Source organism: Plecotus auritus (genome assembly GCF_963455305.1).
Source record: "Plecotus auritus genome assembly, chromosome: 7".
NCBI classification, from domain to species: domain Eukaryota; kingdom Metazoa; phylum Chordata; class Mammalia; order Chiroptera; family Vespertilionidae; genus Plecotus; species Plecotus auritus.
In genome coordinates this window covers 17,398,007-17,414,633 of record NC_137774.1, presented here as the reverse complement: position 1 = coordinate 17,414,633, position 16,627 = coordinate 17,398,007, and the positions used below count along the sequence as shown (strand labels likewise).

Sequence of the window (16,627 nt, the reverse complement as noted above, 5' to 3'; positions counted from 1 at the left end):
GGCACTCGGAGGAAAAAAGCCATCATTTGTAGCATACACCCCCGTCTCTCTTTATAAACACTCTCGGGGCTGGTTTCAGCTCCCAGCGCGATGTCCCTGAGTGTGGAGTTGGGAAGGGAGGCACAGTAGCACACCATGCTATGGTATTTCCATCACACGGGTGCAGGGGACGTAAACCTCCGAGCACAGATAACAGTAAAATGCGGTGGAATGATTAGGACGTGATACATCATGAGCACGTATTACCTTTGTTTTTAATATAATCTCATTGTAAGCTGGTTTGACTTCCTGTTAAATGTCGGTCATATTTAAAACTGGCTTGCAGGATTCCTGACATTCCAACCAGCTGTATCCGGCAGGCCACTGCAATGCAGCATCTCCCTGCAAATTAGAAAAAGGCGCCCCCTCGAGTGGGTGCTGACCTGGGCCCCAGGGCCTGCTGGGCCAGGGGACGGTGGGCAGGAGTTAAGCTCCCGTTCACTCTCTCGGCGGGACGTGCCCATGCAGGGAACAGCCTGCACAATGGTCCGTGAGAGATGGAAACATCAACGATGAGAGAGAATCATTGATCGGCTGCCTCCTGCACGCCCCTTACTGGAGATCGAGCCCGCAACCCAGGCATGTGCCCTTGACCGGAATCGAACCCGGGATCTTTCAGTCCACAAGCTCATGCTCTATCCACTCAGCCAAACGCACTAGGGCAGAATTTTTTTTTTTAATCATCACCCAAGGATATTTTTCCCATTGATCTTTAGAGAGAGCGTGGAAGGAAGGGAAGGAAGGGGAAAGAGAGAGAGAAACATCGACTGGTTACTTCCTGCACACACCCCGACCGGGCCAGGATTGGGCCTGCAACCCAGGTACATGCCCTTAACTGGGAATTAAACCCAGACCCTTTGGTCTGAGGGCTGACGCTCTAACCACCTAGCCAAACCGGCCAGGGCTGCTCTCAGGTTTTAACCGGCTGATCAGATTATCTCCACATATCCTAGGACGGTTCTAGAAGACAGACATGTACTCCCTGAGCACGTGGGGTAGAGGTGTTCTGGGGCTTTGCTCTGAGGCCCGGGAGAGACAGGGGAGAGTGACCGCTTGGCTCTCTGTTCCAGCGCCAGTGGGAGGCCATTCCTGCTCTACGTGGGCCTGGCCCACATGCACGTGCCCCTAACCAGGACCCAGCTGGCAGCAGACCCGTACGCTGCGGGCCTCCGGGAGATGGACAGCCTGGTGGGCCAGATCAAAGACAGAGCTGACCACACGGCAAAGGGAAATACGTTCCTCTGGTTTACAGGTGAGGTAGTGAAACCCAGCCTGCCTAACTGGGCGCGAACGGCTGACTGCACGTGCGCCCCAAGAGCTGAATCTGGTCAAGTGATCGTCTTCCACCGGGCAGGGGGCTCGCTCTGAACTTGGGGCCCTACTGGTGATGGTTGGGTTGGATGCTAAGCACCTGTCCATTTGGGGTCTCCAAGGCTGAGCCCCAGACAGGTTTGCACAGAGAGAGCAGATACCCCCCTAACCCCTTAAGTCAGGGGTGGGCAAACTTTTTGACTTGAGGGCCACAATGGGTTCTTAAACTGGACCGCAGGGCCGGAACAAAAGCGTGGATGGAGTGTTTGTGTGAACTAATATAAATTCAAAGTAAACATCATTACATAAAAGGGTATGGTCTTTTTTTTATTATTATTTCAATAGTTTTATTCATTTCAAACATTTTAACAAGAAGAATGTAAACACTAATTATTATAATTTGAAACTTCAAAAAATGGAGGAATCATAGCACAATAACACATACCTTATATTGAAGATGGCAAAGGCAAAATAAAATTGCCTAACAAAGGAAAGGTACAAAAGCCTTTCAAATTAAACTTAAATATAATAAAATAATTTGAAACTAAAACAAATAGAAAAGAACAAAATGTGTAAACAGTAAATTAAACATTTTCTTTAGTGCAACTCCCAAATTATGCCCGGGACGTAGATGTAGATGGCAATGTAGACTGGGTTGAAAGGTTTTTGGTCTTTAAAACATCAACTTCAGTGGGAACAGTGTTGTTGGTCTCCTTTTTAGCTAATGCTCTGATACTGTGCTCTCCAAGGGCGTGTCTCCCTACATCACCACGATAACGTGTCTACGCATTCCCGCATTCCCAGGGTGATGTCGGGGGACGCGTCCGCGGGCATTACAAGGAGCCTCTGGAAGATTGAGAGGTTGTTCCTTCTACTGAATGGGTGGATATAAATCCGTCCACTCAGAAGAAGGAGCTGCGGCTGTGTTTCCCGAGTTGCCATGTTAACATTGCTGCTGGTGAAGGAGCGGAGGGGAGAGCAAGAGAACCCTCCGCTCTTTCAGCTCCGCGGGCCAGATAGAACAGCCGAACGGGCCGGATCTGGCCTGCAGGCCGTAGTTTGCCCACGGCTGCCTTAAGTCTTGATCAGGGCCCTCTGGGAATTGCGCTTAATTAATGAATAACTTCGACGTTGCGAACCTGTGTAGTCCTCAGACTGTTCTAGACTCCATCTCCACCATCTGCCCGGTCCCAGGGACTCCGGTTGCTACTGGCCACCAGCTCGCCAGGTCCCGTCTTCTGGCCGACTGGGGCTGAACTGGCGGGCCATTCAGAGGCCCACACGGCCCTGTGGGTCTCAGGTCCCTGTCCGAGGAGGGCAGGGGGTCAGGGCGCTGCCGCTGAGTCACATAGACACCTGGACTTGAATCCATATGCGACTGTGGAGAAGGTTAATCTCTACACACCTCTGTCTCTTCATGTGCAAAGTGAAGCTAACCATGGAGTCTAGTCTGTAGCATGTTGGAGGATATGAGATCATGTGTGTGAAGCCCTGGGCGCATCATAGGTGCTCAGTAAGCAGTGGCTGGGCTGATGGCATTGGTGATGAGATTGCTAAAGCTATAAAAGGCCAGGGTCCACAAGGCAGGCGCCTCCAGATGGGACCGCCTCGGGGAGGGAGAGCCCCACTCTTTGAAAGCCCAGCAGCTCTTCAAGGGCAGGGTCCTAGTTGATTTTACAGGTCCCTCTTCTGTCCAGTCCCTGCCGTGCCCAGGGATGTAGGGCTAGAGAGAGAGACTCAGCCAAAGTGCCCACCGGTTTGTTGACCTTCCCATGTCGCTCCTTTTGGTTTTTAGGCGACAACGGCCCGTGGGCTCAGAAATGTGAGCTGGCAGGCAGCGTGGGTCCCTTCACTGGATCGTGGCAAGTTCCTCGAGGTAGGGGCTCAGCTGGGGCTGGTGGGTCCCGCTGTGGGTAGGACATGGGATTCTGTCTCCGGGCCTCAGGGCATCATTGTGAACCAGGGACAAAGTCCTCACCAGTCACCACATCCCAGAAGAGAACCTGATGGGGCAAAGAGAGTCTCTGTTCAGCCCGGAGCACCCTGGTCTCTCCTCTCTTCCTGGGACTCCCTCAGGGACCACCCTCTCCCGACGAGCCACCCCTGGACCTGCCCACGACTGTGCTCTCCCTTTTCTTTCATCCCGCTGCCCTTCCTCATTCTCTTTCCCTTCTTTCTCTCCTTTTAAAAAAGTCATCCCTCCATCCACCCAACCATTAATTCGTTTCATTCATCCAAGAGATAAGTAGTGCAGAGCTCACTGGAGGTTTCTGTATCCATTGTCTCTAACGCTTACAATCCTGAAAGGCAGGTTCCTTTCCATTTACAGATGAAGAGAGAGAGGCTCAGAGAGGCCAAGTAGCCTGCCCACCATCACACGGTTAAAGCTGGCGATCTCCCCACTACGCCACACTGCCCTTCTCTGTTTAAACATCCTTCAGCTCTCAGCTCCGTGTCCATCTGCTCTGACAGTTCGGTAGTGTGGACCAGACCCTGAAAAAGGCGCCTGCCTGCTGATGCTTCCGTGTCTCCTCAAAGAATTTGTCCTGAAGAGATAAATGACGAAGTGCACCATGATGCATATACAGCGATGCTTGTTGGACGTAGCCCAAGTAGCTATCAATAGAGGAGTGTGAAATGCTGCATACCATTGACCTGGAAGCATTTGCATGCAGTACTTTCCCATGAAAAAGCAGGTTGCAAAAGGCCCTGGCTGGTTTGGCTCAGTGGATAGAGTGTCAGCCCTCGGACTGAAAGGTCCCAGGTTCGATTCCAGTCAAGGGCTTGTCCCTTGGTTGCAGGCTTCATCCCTGGCCCCAGTCGGGGCACGTGCAGGAGGCAACCCAATCGATGTCTCTCTCTCACATCAATGTTTCTCTCTCTATGTATTTCCCCTTCCATTCCACTCTCTCTAAAGGTCAATGGGAAAATATCCTCAGGTGAGGATTAATAAAAAAACGCACACAAAAACAATAGGTAAGGGATAATTATATGAAAATAAGCATAGGTGTTCTTGGGAAAATTGTTAAAAGAGGCAAGAAAGGGTAACCAATGATTAGCAGTAATTCTCTCTGGAGGATTGAAGTGTGATTTTTTTCCGCCACAATGAACTGTTATTATTTATATCCGAAAAAGTTAAAGTAAGTTTTTTAGATGGTGCTTATATCCGAGGGGTTTGGAGGTGGACGTGGCGGCGTTACCCCCTGTGCCCGGGTTTTCCTGCCGTCCAGCTCGATCCTGAGCTGTGGCCTCCAGTGTCCAGGTCAAAGGACACAGAGTCCCTCCCATATTCGTCAGGCAGAATATTTGTCGTTCCCAGGACTGTGACCTTTGTGCCCCTCATGGCCGGGGGCGAGAGGGACATGCCAATTGTTCCTTCTTCTCTGGCAGCTTTAACCTGGTGTTCCTTGGCTCAGATCCTGGAGAACTTGACGAGGGAGCGGCTGCCGGGACTGTGCCACGTCTCGGGTCAGGAGAGTGGGGTTAGGAGTCAGGGCGCTGGGTGCCACGCCCCTCTCCCGTGCAGTGAGCGGATACTTTATCGTTCAGGGTTGGGGTTTCTCCCTCTGTTGATATCTTTGGTTCTCTCCAGTTCAAGAACACTGTAACCTACTTCTGGTTCCTGGAGAGCTGGTCCAGGAAAAGGTGCCAGGACTGGACGTGGGTGGCGACGTGTCTGACACCCGGAACAGCAGCAGGTGTGAGCGGGGCGTGGCTGTTTGCATTAGCGGGTTACAGGGCCTGCTCTCCATACCTGGGACACCTGCAGGCCAGCTGCCACCTCCCACGCTCAGTTGGAAAGCCTGGGAGAGCCTGGAATCAGAACTCTCCAGGGTGAAAATCCAGAAGGCATGGAAACCAAGGAGGAGGGGGGACAGGGTCTGTCGGTAAGTGGCTCCTCTGTGGGGAGCTCTCTGTTCCCCCAAAGTTGACCTCTGGTCTCCTGCCTGAGGACCTGCCTCATCTTGTCTCTTCCCCCTCCTGGGAGGCAGTTTTGGAAGAGGGATTCCAGCTGAAGGTTGTGGCCGGGGGCCCATTCTCTGAGGGAAGCACCTTGCCTTAGGAGAAACACACTTACTAGCTGGGCAACCTACTCCGCCCTTTTCCTTCCTTCAGTTGAGCACCTGCTGTGGGCCCGGAACTCAGTGCTGGGGACACAGGTCATCAAAGGCCCTGGCTTGAAGGGGTGGTGAAGTTCTGACTCAGTGGGTCTGGGATGGCGATGGAGATGCTACGTTTCCAAGATGCATCTGGGTGATGCTGATAGTCTACCCCAGGGATCCCACTTGGAGAACCACCAACCTAGAATATCCACATCCAAACCATCTTGATTCTAGAGTCATCCAAGTCTTGAACTTCCAGATGTCAACCAGATGTTGTTGAGGCGTGATCTTGGGACCAGTGGCATTAGCGCCATCTGAGGACTTGTTAGCAATGCAGGTTTTAGGCCTCCCACCCAGACCTGCTGAATCAGGAACTCTGGGGACGGGGCCCAGAAATCTGTGGCAGTAGCCACACATGACTACTTGAATTCAAATTTAAATTCAAACTCAGTTCCTTGGTCACTTTAGCCACACTGCAAGGGCTCAGAAGCCACATGTGGCGGGCAGCTACCCTATTGGATGGTGCAAATAGAAAACGTTTGCATGATGGCAAAGACTTCTATTGGACAGAATGGGAGCGAACACATCAGCAGGTCATTCTGCTGCAGGGTAAGAATGCCATGATAGCAGGACGCTCAAGGGCCTCTTGTCCACTGGGAGGGCGACAGGAAGGCTTTCCTGAGTGGTTGGTTTTGAAGCATGAGGAGGAGACAGCCAGGGGTTTGTGAGGGAGGCCTGATGTGGTATCTGAGTGGCAGGCACAGCCCCTGAATTCGTGGTGTGGCTGGGCAGATCCATTTTCTTCTTTTCTCAGGAGATCCTGAAGGCCATCTTGGCCTAGGGCTAAATACTAGGTGTACCAGTTAATAATGCGGATTTTTTCCAATAGATGGAGTTACACATATGTTGATATATATGCGATTTGATAGATATGCTATTTTGTTGTATTGACAGCAAGCTTCAAAACTTCATATGTCAAATTTTCTGAAGGTGTTAACGTCATAGATATTTTTACGCTTAAAAATGTCAAATTTTGTGCCAAAAAAAAGAGCATTTGCGGGAAGTTTTAATTCATTACTTTATTTTGAAGAAAAGTGCTGCTGAAAGTTATCGTATGCTTCGGGAAGCTTATGGTGAACATGCTCCATCTCAAGATACTTGTGAACGCTGGTTTAAATGCTTTAAAAGTGATCATTTTGATGTGAAAGACAAAGAACGTCCAGGTCAAACGAAAAAGTTTAAATACCAACAATTACAAGCATTATTGGATGAAGATGCGTGTCAAACTCAAAAACAACTTGCAGAAAGATTAAATGTTGCTCAGCAAACAATTTCCGATCATTTACAAGCAATGGGAAAGATTTTAAAGGAAGGAAAATGGGTGCCACATCAACTGAACGAAAGACAAATGGAAAACGGAAAAGTCATCAGTAAAATGTTGCTTCAACGGCACGAAAGAAAGTCTTTTTTGCATCGAATTGTGACTGGCAATGAAAAGTGAATTTATTTTGAGGATCCCAAACGCACAAAATCATGGGTTGATCCAGGTCAACCATCAACATCGACTGCAAGGCCAAATAGCTTCAGAAAGAAGACAATGCTCTGCGTTTGGTGGGATCAGGAAGGTGTGGTGTATTATGAGCTTCTAAAACCAGGTGAAACCGTTCATACTGATTGCTACCAACAACAATCAATTTGAACCACGCTTTGATTGTGAAATAACTAGAATGTGCCAAAAGACACGGCAAAGTAATTTTACTTCATGATAACGCACCATCACACACTTCAAAACCAGTTAAAGACTCATTAAAAGATCTTGCCTGGGACGTATTAACCCACCTGCCGTATTCACCAGACCTTGCTCCTTCAGATTACCACTTGTTCCGATCGGTGGCACACGCACTTTCTGAGCAGCACTTCAAAACGTATGAAGAAGTGGAGAATTGGGTCTCTGAATGGTTTGCCTCAGAACAAGAAAAGTTCTATTGGGACGGTATCCACAAATTACCTGAAAGATGGGGAAATGTGTAGCTAGCGATGGACATTACTTTGAATAAAGCACTTTTGATGTTTCTCTTGAAATGACCGTGTTTTCTTTGATTATAAAATCCGCATTATTAACTGGTTAAGCTCTAATCCGCATTATTAACCGGTACATCTAGTACGTCATCATCTTCATTCCCCAAACCAGCTTCTGTCAGCTATTCCACAGCCTTGCTCCTCCTCCTGCCCAGAAAGCTGCTGGGGGCTCTGGGAAGCCAGGCAGAGCCCTGTGTGGAAGGCGTGTAGCCAGGGCTCAGGTCGGGAGGTGAGCTGGGGTCCTTCTAGACCACCTGTTCCTCGTCGGTGGGATGCCTGCACATCCTGCTGTAAGAGGGCCGGTCTCAAGAGCAGATGAAAGAGAGAAGACAGTCAGTGTTTTTGCAACGGAGTAGGACAAACAGTACCAGAGCCCTGCTCTCTCCTCTCCAACGCCAGCCCGCTGCGTCAGGCACGCGCTGCCTTCCCCTGCTCTCAGGCCCCAGGCCCCCTCCTGGTCTTCCCTTTCCTTTCCTGGCCACGCCGCCGCCTTGCTCAGCTGATGGGATGAGGCAGTGTCTTCTGGAGTCACAGCTTCACCCCATGCAGGAGTGAGGGTGCTCCCCTGGGCTTGCCTTGTGCCCTGCAGGGGTGAGGAGAAACCGAACTGGGGGAGGGGAGCAGGCAGGAGGCAACCCAAAGTGGCACCGCCTTCTCCCAAACAAAGAGGACGCGTGGTGCCTGCCCACTGCTGACCCCAAGCACACGGCCCTGGCTCAGGCCTGGCCCAGAGCAGCTGCCCTGCCCGCTCTCCCCACAGCAGACCCCGCTCCCTCCCGGGACAGAACCAGGGCCATGCTTGTCCCCTAACAGACGGCTCCTCTGTCTGGAAACTTGTGCTTTGTTGTTTTATTTGAAGAGCAGAGCTGTTCCTTCCTCCCCTGGGTGATGAGGAAACATTCTGTTGAGTTTGGCATCCCCAGCCACGAAGAGACCTTGGTTGTTTGTAATCTGATGCTATCAGGTTGTTGCATAACCTTTCCCACTGGGACGTGGGCTCTGCATGGGGCCTTCTGCCCAGTGTGGGAGGGGGAGGGGTGGCGAAAAGTCGGAGGTAGCTGGACAAGGGGGTGGCTGCTGGCCCTGGTCGGGGACAGGGGCATTGAATTGTGTGTGTCCCCGGGCCTTTGGCCACCAGGCTTGAAACACCCCCATTATCACACTTCAGGCCACCAGGCCAGCCAGCTCCTCGGTCCCCACGGAGGCCTGGCTGCCCTTTGGTTCTGGAAAGCCCGTCGGCTCCAGGCACCCTTGGCAAGGGCACGCGTGTGTTTCTATTTAGGAAGGAAGCCGGCTGTTCAGAGGCTGGAGGACGTGCGCTCCTCAGCACAGGCGTGTTCTCTGCCCAAGCCATAGATTCGGATGCCTTTGCAGGCCAGGCAGGGGATCCGAAGGGACACGTATCCGTGTCATTGGCGTGGGCTGGTCAGGGATTCAGGATCCTGGAGACTGGGTCCTGTCCAAAAACATACAAAATTAGTTTAAACAAAACCAAACCATCCTTGCCAAACCACGTGTCAGAGGGTTCAGTTCAGTGCGTGAGCCATCAGGTGGCAACTTCGGCTGTTCTCTGTAGGTAATCTTCGGTTGTTGTTTTTTTTTTTTTTAATATATTTTTATTGATTTTAGGGAGGGAGGGGAAGGGAGGGAGGGAGGGAGGGAGGGAGGGAAAGAAAGATCATTAGAGAAAATCATTGATCGGCTGCCTCCTGCAAGACCTACTGGGGACTGAAGCCATAACTCGGGCATGTGCCCTGACCGGGAATCAAACCATGACATCCTGGTTCATAGGTCAATGCTCAACCACTGAGCCACGCCGGCCGGGCAGTTTTTCAACTTTTGGATGGCATTTTTTGGGCACTTCCATGGCAGGCACTATGCCAAAGGCTCTTGCTTCAAATTTCATATGCATTCGCTTATGTAGCTTTCTGCCCAGCCCCAGGAGATAAATACCATCATGTTTGCCCTTCGTGGCTGGGGAGACTGAGTCGGATGGGGTGTTGAGAGTTCTGCCTCAGGACACCCAATGAGCAGCGTGGCCCTGGAGCCAGACCTCAGGTCTGCCGGTGCCCACGGCGCCCCCTACTCACCTTGCTAACATCCCTCAAACACTGGCCCTCAGACCACCGGCACCGGAGTCTCCTGACCCCGAGTCCCCCTGGACTCCGTAAGCCGGGGTCCTCCTCTGTGGAGATGTGGTCTTTCTGACCCAGTGTGGCACTGCGACCCTTCGGGGAGAGACTGCTGTTCCTAAGCGTGGGCCAAGGCAGCCTGGTGGCCGGCCCTGCTCCACGCACGGGGAAAGGCACGTCACTTCCATAGCCAGGGCAGAACAAGGAAGCAGATCCATGAATCATGGCTCTGTCTACCCGCTCGTTGCTGAGGCTAAATAGTTTCTGCTTTAAGTAAGAGGTTCTGCCTTAATGAGCGTCATAGCTAACCGCAAGCGCATTGCAGCACGTTCTCATGACCGTGGGACATGCTTTTCTCAACAGAAAGCCACACGCAACCAGCACTTCCCCTGTGCATGCCACGGTGGGGGGGGGTGAGGGCTTATCCACGCCGAGAAGTGGGTTTTGGAATCAGAAAGTTTGTAGACATTTAATCTATGGACTTACCTGTTCTTATTATAACTTACAGGTTCCTATTCGTGATCCTGTGTCTTCAAGGTGTAGTGGTGTGGGCAATATAAATCCCCGTGATTGAAAGCACGAGGCTACCTTTAATTTTCAAGTGCATTGTGTCCACTTTCTGATCGTGTCCCAGCCCTCCTGCTTCTGGAATGGACGCTCTTCACCAGGAGGGCATCCCGGGGCCAATGAAATCACGGTTTCTGGGAAAGGGTCCTCGGCGTGGGCCTTTTTTAATGCTCCCCTAGTGAGTCTAATACGCATTCAGGGATGAGTGGGCACACCGTCCCAGAAGAGTTAATGGCTGAGAGGGTTGGCTGTGTAGTTCGACCTGGACTCAAATCCTGGCTCTCGCATTTGCTAGCTGTGTGACCTTGGGCAAATTACTTAACCTCTCTGAGCTTCAGTTTCTTCATCTGAAAAACGGGTATAAGAAGCACCTGGCTCTCAAGGTTATCAAAAGGATTAAATGAGGTCCTGCAGGAAAGCTCTCCGCGGTTCGCTCAGGGGTGCATACGCAGGGCTCCGTACACAGGAGATGGTTGTGTTACTGTAGTTTGACTGGAAATGAGGTTCCATTAGTAGGAGCACGCATCACTGGAGAGTCCTGGGGGACCGGAGGCAGCTCCCCTGGGATCCGCCTCTGCTGGTGCAGATACATCACAACAAGCGACGTTATTCTGATCATCAGACGCCACTGCCCTGGGGACCCATGGCAAACGCTAGTTGGATTTTGTAAGTCTGTCCATCCCAGCAGTACCACAGATGCTGGGATTCCGAGTAAGACGGTGTCCACGCCGTGTGCGATGTACACTTCTATAATTGTTTGCGCACACCCTGGGTGCTTTTCAGATAGATGGCTTTCGAGCACGAGGTCTCTGGGCGTGGCTGGGATTTTGAACCGTGTCTCTCTCTTAGAGCCAGAACCCAGGGTGCAGCCAGACGTAGTGGGGGTGGGCCCTCCAGTGGATGCGCCGAGCGGCTTCGCTCAGCCAGCCCTCTTCTCGCTTCCTCTTAGTTCTGAGCCTTTGACCTCTGCACTGGGTTGGCATATACACATCTTATAACTGACTGAGCTCCTTGCAGCCCCTCCAGCTTTCAGCCCTCTGCTGAAATCAGGCAAACACAGAAATATTCTCCTCTGAAAAACAACTTAGGGCCGTCCCTTGCCTGAAAACAGCAACACAGAAGCTTGTGGCAAACAAGCAGACTCCCTGGTGGTGGAGGCCCATTAGCAGGTTTGTTAATTAGGGGCCAGTGCACTGTTCTAGAAACATCCCGGAGGCGGAGACCAGCTCCTGGGCCGACCCTGGGGGCCCTCGCCCGCCACGCGCAGCGCTCTGCCCGCCTTCTGGTTGGCTGTCAGCGCTGTCGGCTCACTTCTGGGAGCTAAAGCCCTCCCCTTCCTTAGCATCTGGCCTCAAAGGCTAAGCAGACCTGTCCGGATTGTGTGCATCGTGGACATGCAAATGAACAGGTTCCATGTTCCACCCACCTGTCCCCCCTATCCTCCCCCCCACCCCCGGCTTCCACATAAATTCCCCTCGTGGGCATGGAATTCTCTCAGAGCCCTGCACGGGCAAGCGTGGACCTGCCTGCCTGCTCTTTGGCCTTAAGCTGGGGCGTCAGTCACGCACCTGCAGCCGTGTGGGAGTGCGTTCCATGCTTCCTGTGGCTCGGGATTCTCTGTCCGTGTGCATCAGTCGTTGGGAGTGGGCTCTGTATTTGTGGGAGGTGTGCGTCTCGTGCGGAAGACTATCTGAGACCTTTTGGGCCAGGCCAAAGTGCTCCCCCTTCAGCCTGCACGCCACTTGGTTTCGAGAGCCCCACACCCCTAAACATGAACAGTCCCCAGGAGGGGAGCTGTTCTGTGTTTTGATTGTCACTTTAACACTCCGGGGACTCGAAAGCTGGCTATGAGAGAATCTCAACAATGCCGAGCATTTCCGGTGTGGCGTGCCGGGCCAGGACCATGGGCCTCAACGGTCCGGTGTGAGTGCCGCGGGGCAGACGCCTCGGTCTTGTTGCACCTCCTTCCCGTCGCCATTGCTCTCACATTCACGCCAGCCGGCGGGGGAGTTGTATGACCACGGTACATGGGAGCCACACACGTCTGCTTGGGCAGGGCTTTCCACACGCTAACGTTGTGGAATCCCTGGCTCAGCCAGGATGCGGGTGGGGTGTGTGTGGGAGTGGGGAGGTCATGGTTAGCTCAAGGCAACATGTATTCAGGATGTTTCCATCAAACATGACCTCATCTCTTCCAGCCCGCCAGTCATCATTAAACTGGTGGTCACTTTGGCCTTGGCGGACACAAAAAGAAATCCTTTCGTTACCAAAGTGGAAATTCATAGATTGCACAGAGATTGCTCTTGCCTCCTCCTGAGAGGCCAGAGGTCGGAGCTGTTACTAATGCGTCTCCACGACATCAGAACAACTCATGAATTCAAGGAAAAACAAAGCAAAGACAACAGTAAAATCCGGGCCAGACCCGTCGTTGGGCGTTGGGCAGATCACATAGCTGGGGAATGTTCTGCTTTGCCTCTCTTCAAACAACTGTATTTTTTAAAATACATTTTTTAAATTGATTTCAGAGAGGAAGGGAGAGGGAGAGAGAAATAGAAACATCAATGATGAGAATCATTGACAGGCTGCCTCCTGCACACCCCGCACTGGGGACTGAGCCCACAACCCAGGCACGTGCCCTGACCAGCGATCGAACCTTGACCTCCTGGTTCATAGGTCGACGTTCAATCACTGAGCTGCTGCGGCCAGGCCAATTGTATTTTTTCATCCTAAACGATCACATTGTAATCAGTAGGAAGACAGATGCACTTACTTTAATGGATATTCGTTAAGTACCCGTGTCTTGGGCCCAGGAGACATGAAGTCTCATGGTGTGGATTCACACAATCAGCCATAAACCAGACGGTGTGAAGCGTGAAAAGTGTCGTGAAGGAAATGAAGTGACCTGACTTAATAGGGAGGGACTGAGGCAACTCCTTACATATGTTGAGTCCAGTAAAACGGAAGCACCTATTGAAAAATATTAACCACCTGAATAAAAATAGCTGGTTATGCCCTAGCCAGTTTGGCTCAGTGGGTAGAGCATCAGCCTATGGACTGAAGGGTCCCGGGTTTGATTCTGGCCAAGGGCACGTCCCTCGGTTGCAGGCTCCTCCCCAGCCCGGGCCCTGATCAGAGCTCGTGCAGGAGGCAACCAATGGATGTGTTTCTCTCTGTCTTTCCCTCTTTTCCACTCTCTCTAAAAGTCAATGGGAAAATGTCCTTGGGTGAGGATTAAAAATATATATTATAAAAAAAAAATAGCTGGTTACTGTTGTGTTCTCAGAGGCTCCTGGCGGGCCCCCCTAGGGAGGGACCGTTGTCCCAGAGGGCGGCTGTGCGGGGGAGCCCGGAGTCCCCTGTCAAAGCACCAACTGCCCCCTCCTTTCCAGGGGGGAGCCCAGCCAAGCAGACCACCTGGGAAGGAGGCCACCGGGTCCCGGCGGTGGCGTACTGGCCTGGCAGAGTCCCTGGCAATGTCACCAGCGCCGCCTTGTTAAGGTAGGAGACCCGCGTGACCTTGACGCGCTGGGGTTTACCGCCAGGAAATCACAGGGCTCGAGTGGTGAGGGACCTCGGGAGGAGAGACCTCCTCCCACCTGCCCCTGCCAGGTGTCCCCAGGAAGCCCCGAAGCTCCCATGGGAGCAGCCTGGGCCTGCCGTCCGCCGTTCCACGTGCCGGTTCGGGCAGCAGCGCGGTGGGGTCTTCTCACGCCGTCTGGGTTAACGTCTGGGTCAGTGGTCGGCAAACTCATTAGTCAACGGAACCAAATATCAACAGGACAACGACTGAAATTTCTTTTGAGAGCCAAAATTTTTAAACTTAAACTTGTTCTAACGCCACTTCTTCAAAATAGACTCGCCCAGGTCGTGGTATTTTGTGGAAGAGCCACACTCAAGGGGCCAAAGAGCCGCATGTGGCTCGCGAGCCGCAGTTTGCCGACCACTGGTCTGGGTGAAGGGAGCACTGGGCGGGTTCGTGGCCTGGGGCGCTGAGTCCGGGTGGTGTGTCTGCCGAACAGAACAGCCTCTCCCTTCTGCCCTGGCCTCACCTGGCGGGAAGAATCCTCGTCGGAGCTGTAGTGATGAGGGGGGCAGGTGTCCCAGGGGTGCTGTGGGAAGCCAGCCCTTCACGGGCAATCACATGGCCCCAAGAAAGGAGTGTAGATGTCCACGTGCCCTGGAGGGGCCAGGGGAGGGGACGGGGCCCCCAGGCTGGAGCGGAGGGAATGAACCCTTGGTGAGGGCACTTCCTACTTCTGGCAACGAAGCTTCTGCCAGGAGCGGGCCCCTGGGTGCGTCCTCTGTTAGAAGGGCAGCGGGACTGTGACATCTTGCCAGCGCTCTTAGCTCCTTATTGGGGCAGATCCGGGAGGCCATCGGAACGCAGTGCCGTGCAGCGTACCCATCGCGGGGACGGCTCGCTCATTCAGACAGGGCTCTGCCTGTGTTCCCTGACAGCGGGGCCCGTGGTGGAAGCCGGTGCCCGCACACGTGCCCGGAGGATTGGGTCTGCTTGGAGGCTAATTTATTTCCACAGGTTCTTCATCATGAGCCGAGTGGGTACCGGACAAGGGAACACGGCGTTAGTAGAGGAAAGCAGGCTGCACGGCCCCGGAGGACGGGTAAACAGCTCCGATGCCCGGCGTAGGGAGCGGGAGCCCCGGCCCTGGCGGCTCTGGCGGCCCTGGGCCCCAGGACTCTGGGTCAGCCCCGCACAGTCAGGAGGCCTGGAGTCCCGTGCTGTCAGCTGGCCCGGCAGAGCGCCAGGCGGGCTGCTTTTTATGGGGCCCACGTGGTGCGCGCAGCCGGGCCGAGTGCTCACAGGCCGGCCTGCACACGCACAAACAACCCGGCCATCTCGCGTTACATCACCGAAGCCAAGCACGGCTTCTCCCTCGGGAGCGGTGTTTACACCTGGATCCACCTCGGCGCTGATGGTGGCGGAATCGCATCAGCTTGTTGACCATCTCGGGCCGCAGAGGCGACAGTGGCTTAGGGGACAGCTTGGGGGCTACCGGAGTGAGACTCGGTACAGGTGCCGCTTGCTGAGGCACCGGGAACTTTTACCGGGACAGCACCCTGGACTCGAGCAGCCCCTCGTGGGATAGTGTTTGGTGTCAGATCCGTCTCGATTGTAGCAGGACAGTGTGTCTCCATGGACTCCACCCTCGTGTTTTCCCACGGGAATCCAGGCACACTTGCGGGGAGCACCCTTGCTGCCAGGATTGGCCAAGGCGTGCCGGCTGCCTGTCCCTTGGTTCGCTCGGGAGAGTGGCACTAACACGTCCTGTTCTTGGGCGCCCCGCCCTTCCACCCGGGGTGCTTATCCCCATTACATCACTGCTCGGAGGACGTAGATCTGGATAAGGCCAGCATCGCTTCCCCTGCATCCAGGTGGCCGGCCCTGAGGAAGTGTGCGCAGCAGTGGGGAGACGAGGCGGCGCCACCCCCACCTCGCCACGCTGGGCTCTGTAATGAGCCTGCACCTTCACTGTTGGGCTCTGAGGATGCTCCGGGGCAGCTGTGGCCCCTCCACCCTCTGCAGGGGTCTAAGGCCAGGGAGGGGTGGGGAAACGAGAGGGAATGACAATGCAGGAAGAAACTTGCCACAGAACGCCGAAACACTGCTCCCCACATCCTAGGGACACTTCCCACCCTTCCACGGTCTGAAGGGAGTTCTGCTCTGTCCCCACCGCTCCGTGTCCAGTCCCACGCACCCCCAGTCCTTCCCGAGCAACCCCTCACCCTTCTCACTTCCCGTCTTCAGATCACATCCTCCGTTTTCCCAGATAAAATGTCCCAGCTTCTAGGAAACCCCGTCCCTCCCCACCTGCTGCCTTTGCCCTGCGATGCACTCAGCCCAGCCCAGCCTGGCACCCCGGTTCCCAGCAGCACGGATCCTGCTTGCAGCCCTTCAGCCCCTGCATTCTTCTCTCCATCACCCGTCTCCACACCCGGGCTCCTTGGCAGCTCCTTGGATAAGAACGCGAACACGCACACTTCCTCCGGACAGCCTCCGGCGCCTTGGGCTGGCCGAGGCCGGAGTAAGAAGAAGGAAAATGTGTCCAGACGGGCAGTAGCACCTGCAAAGGGTCCCTGCCCGCCTGGACGGAGGGCAGCCTTTTGTCAAGGTGCAGAGCAACCTCGCCTCTCCCGCGAGCAGGCTCCTGGCTGCCCTCTGGTCCCCAGGGGCCATGGAGGTGGGGTTTTGTCCCCCGAAAACCGGGGCGGGGTCTCCCTCTCCCTCAGGCCCAGGAGGCGCAGTGGCAGGGGCCAGGAGACTTGGGGAACGCTTGACATTTTCATTTTCTTTTAAAACCGGAAGAAAGAAAAACGAAGACCTTTTCGGTAGAAGAAGATGGTGTGCTGTGCACTCTGTTCACCTGAACGCCCACA

At 53.8% G+C, this 16,627-nt stretch overlaps 1 protein-coding gene across 2 annotated transcripts in view; it reads left to right on the top strand.

The window, feature by feature from the left end:
* The window catches only part of ARSG (arylsulfatase G), a 94,490-nt gene that overhangs the window by 64,344 nt on the left and 13,519 nt on the right, over positions 1 to 16,627 (top strand). For both annotated transcript variants that reach the window (XM_080682290.1, XM_080682291.1), the window contains exons 7-9: positions 1,110 to 1,291; positions 3,146 to 3,226; positions 13,621 to 13,729. In XM_080682290.1, coding sequence (XP_080538416.1) covers positions 1,110 to 1,291; positions 3,146 to 3,226; positions 13,621 to 13,729 — 372 coding nt within the window. The remainder of the gene's footprint in view (positions 1 to 1,109; positions 1,292 to 3,145; positions 3,227 to 13,620; positions 13,730 to 16,627) is intronic.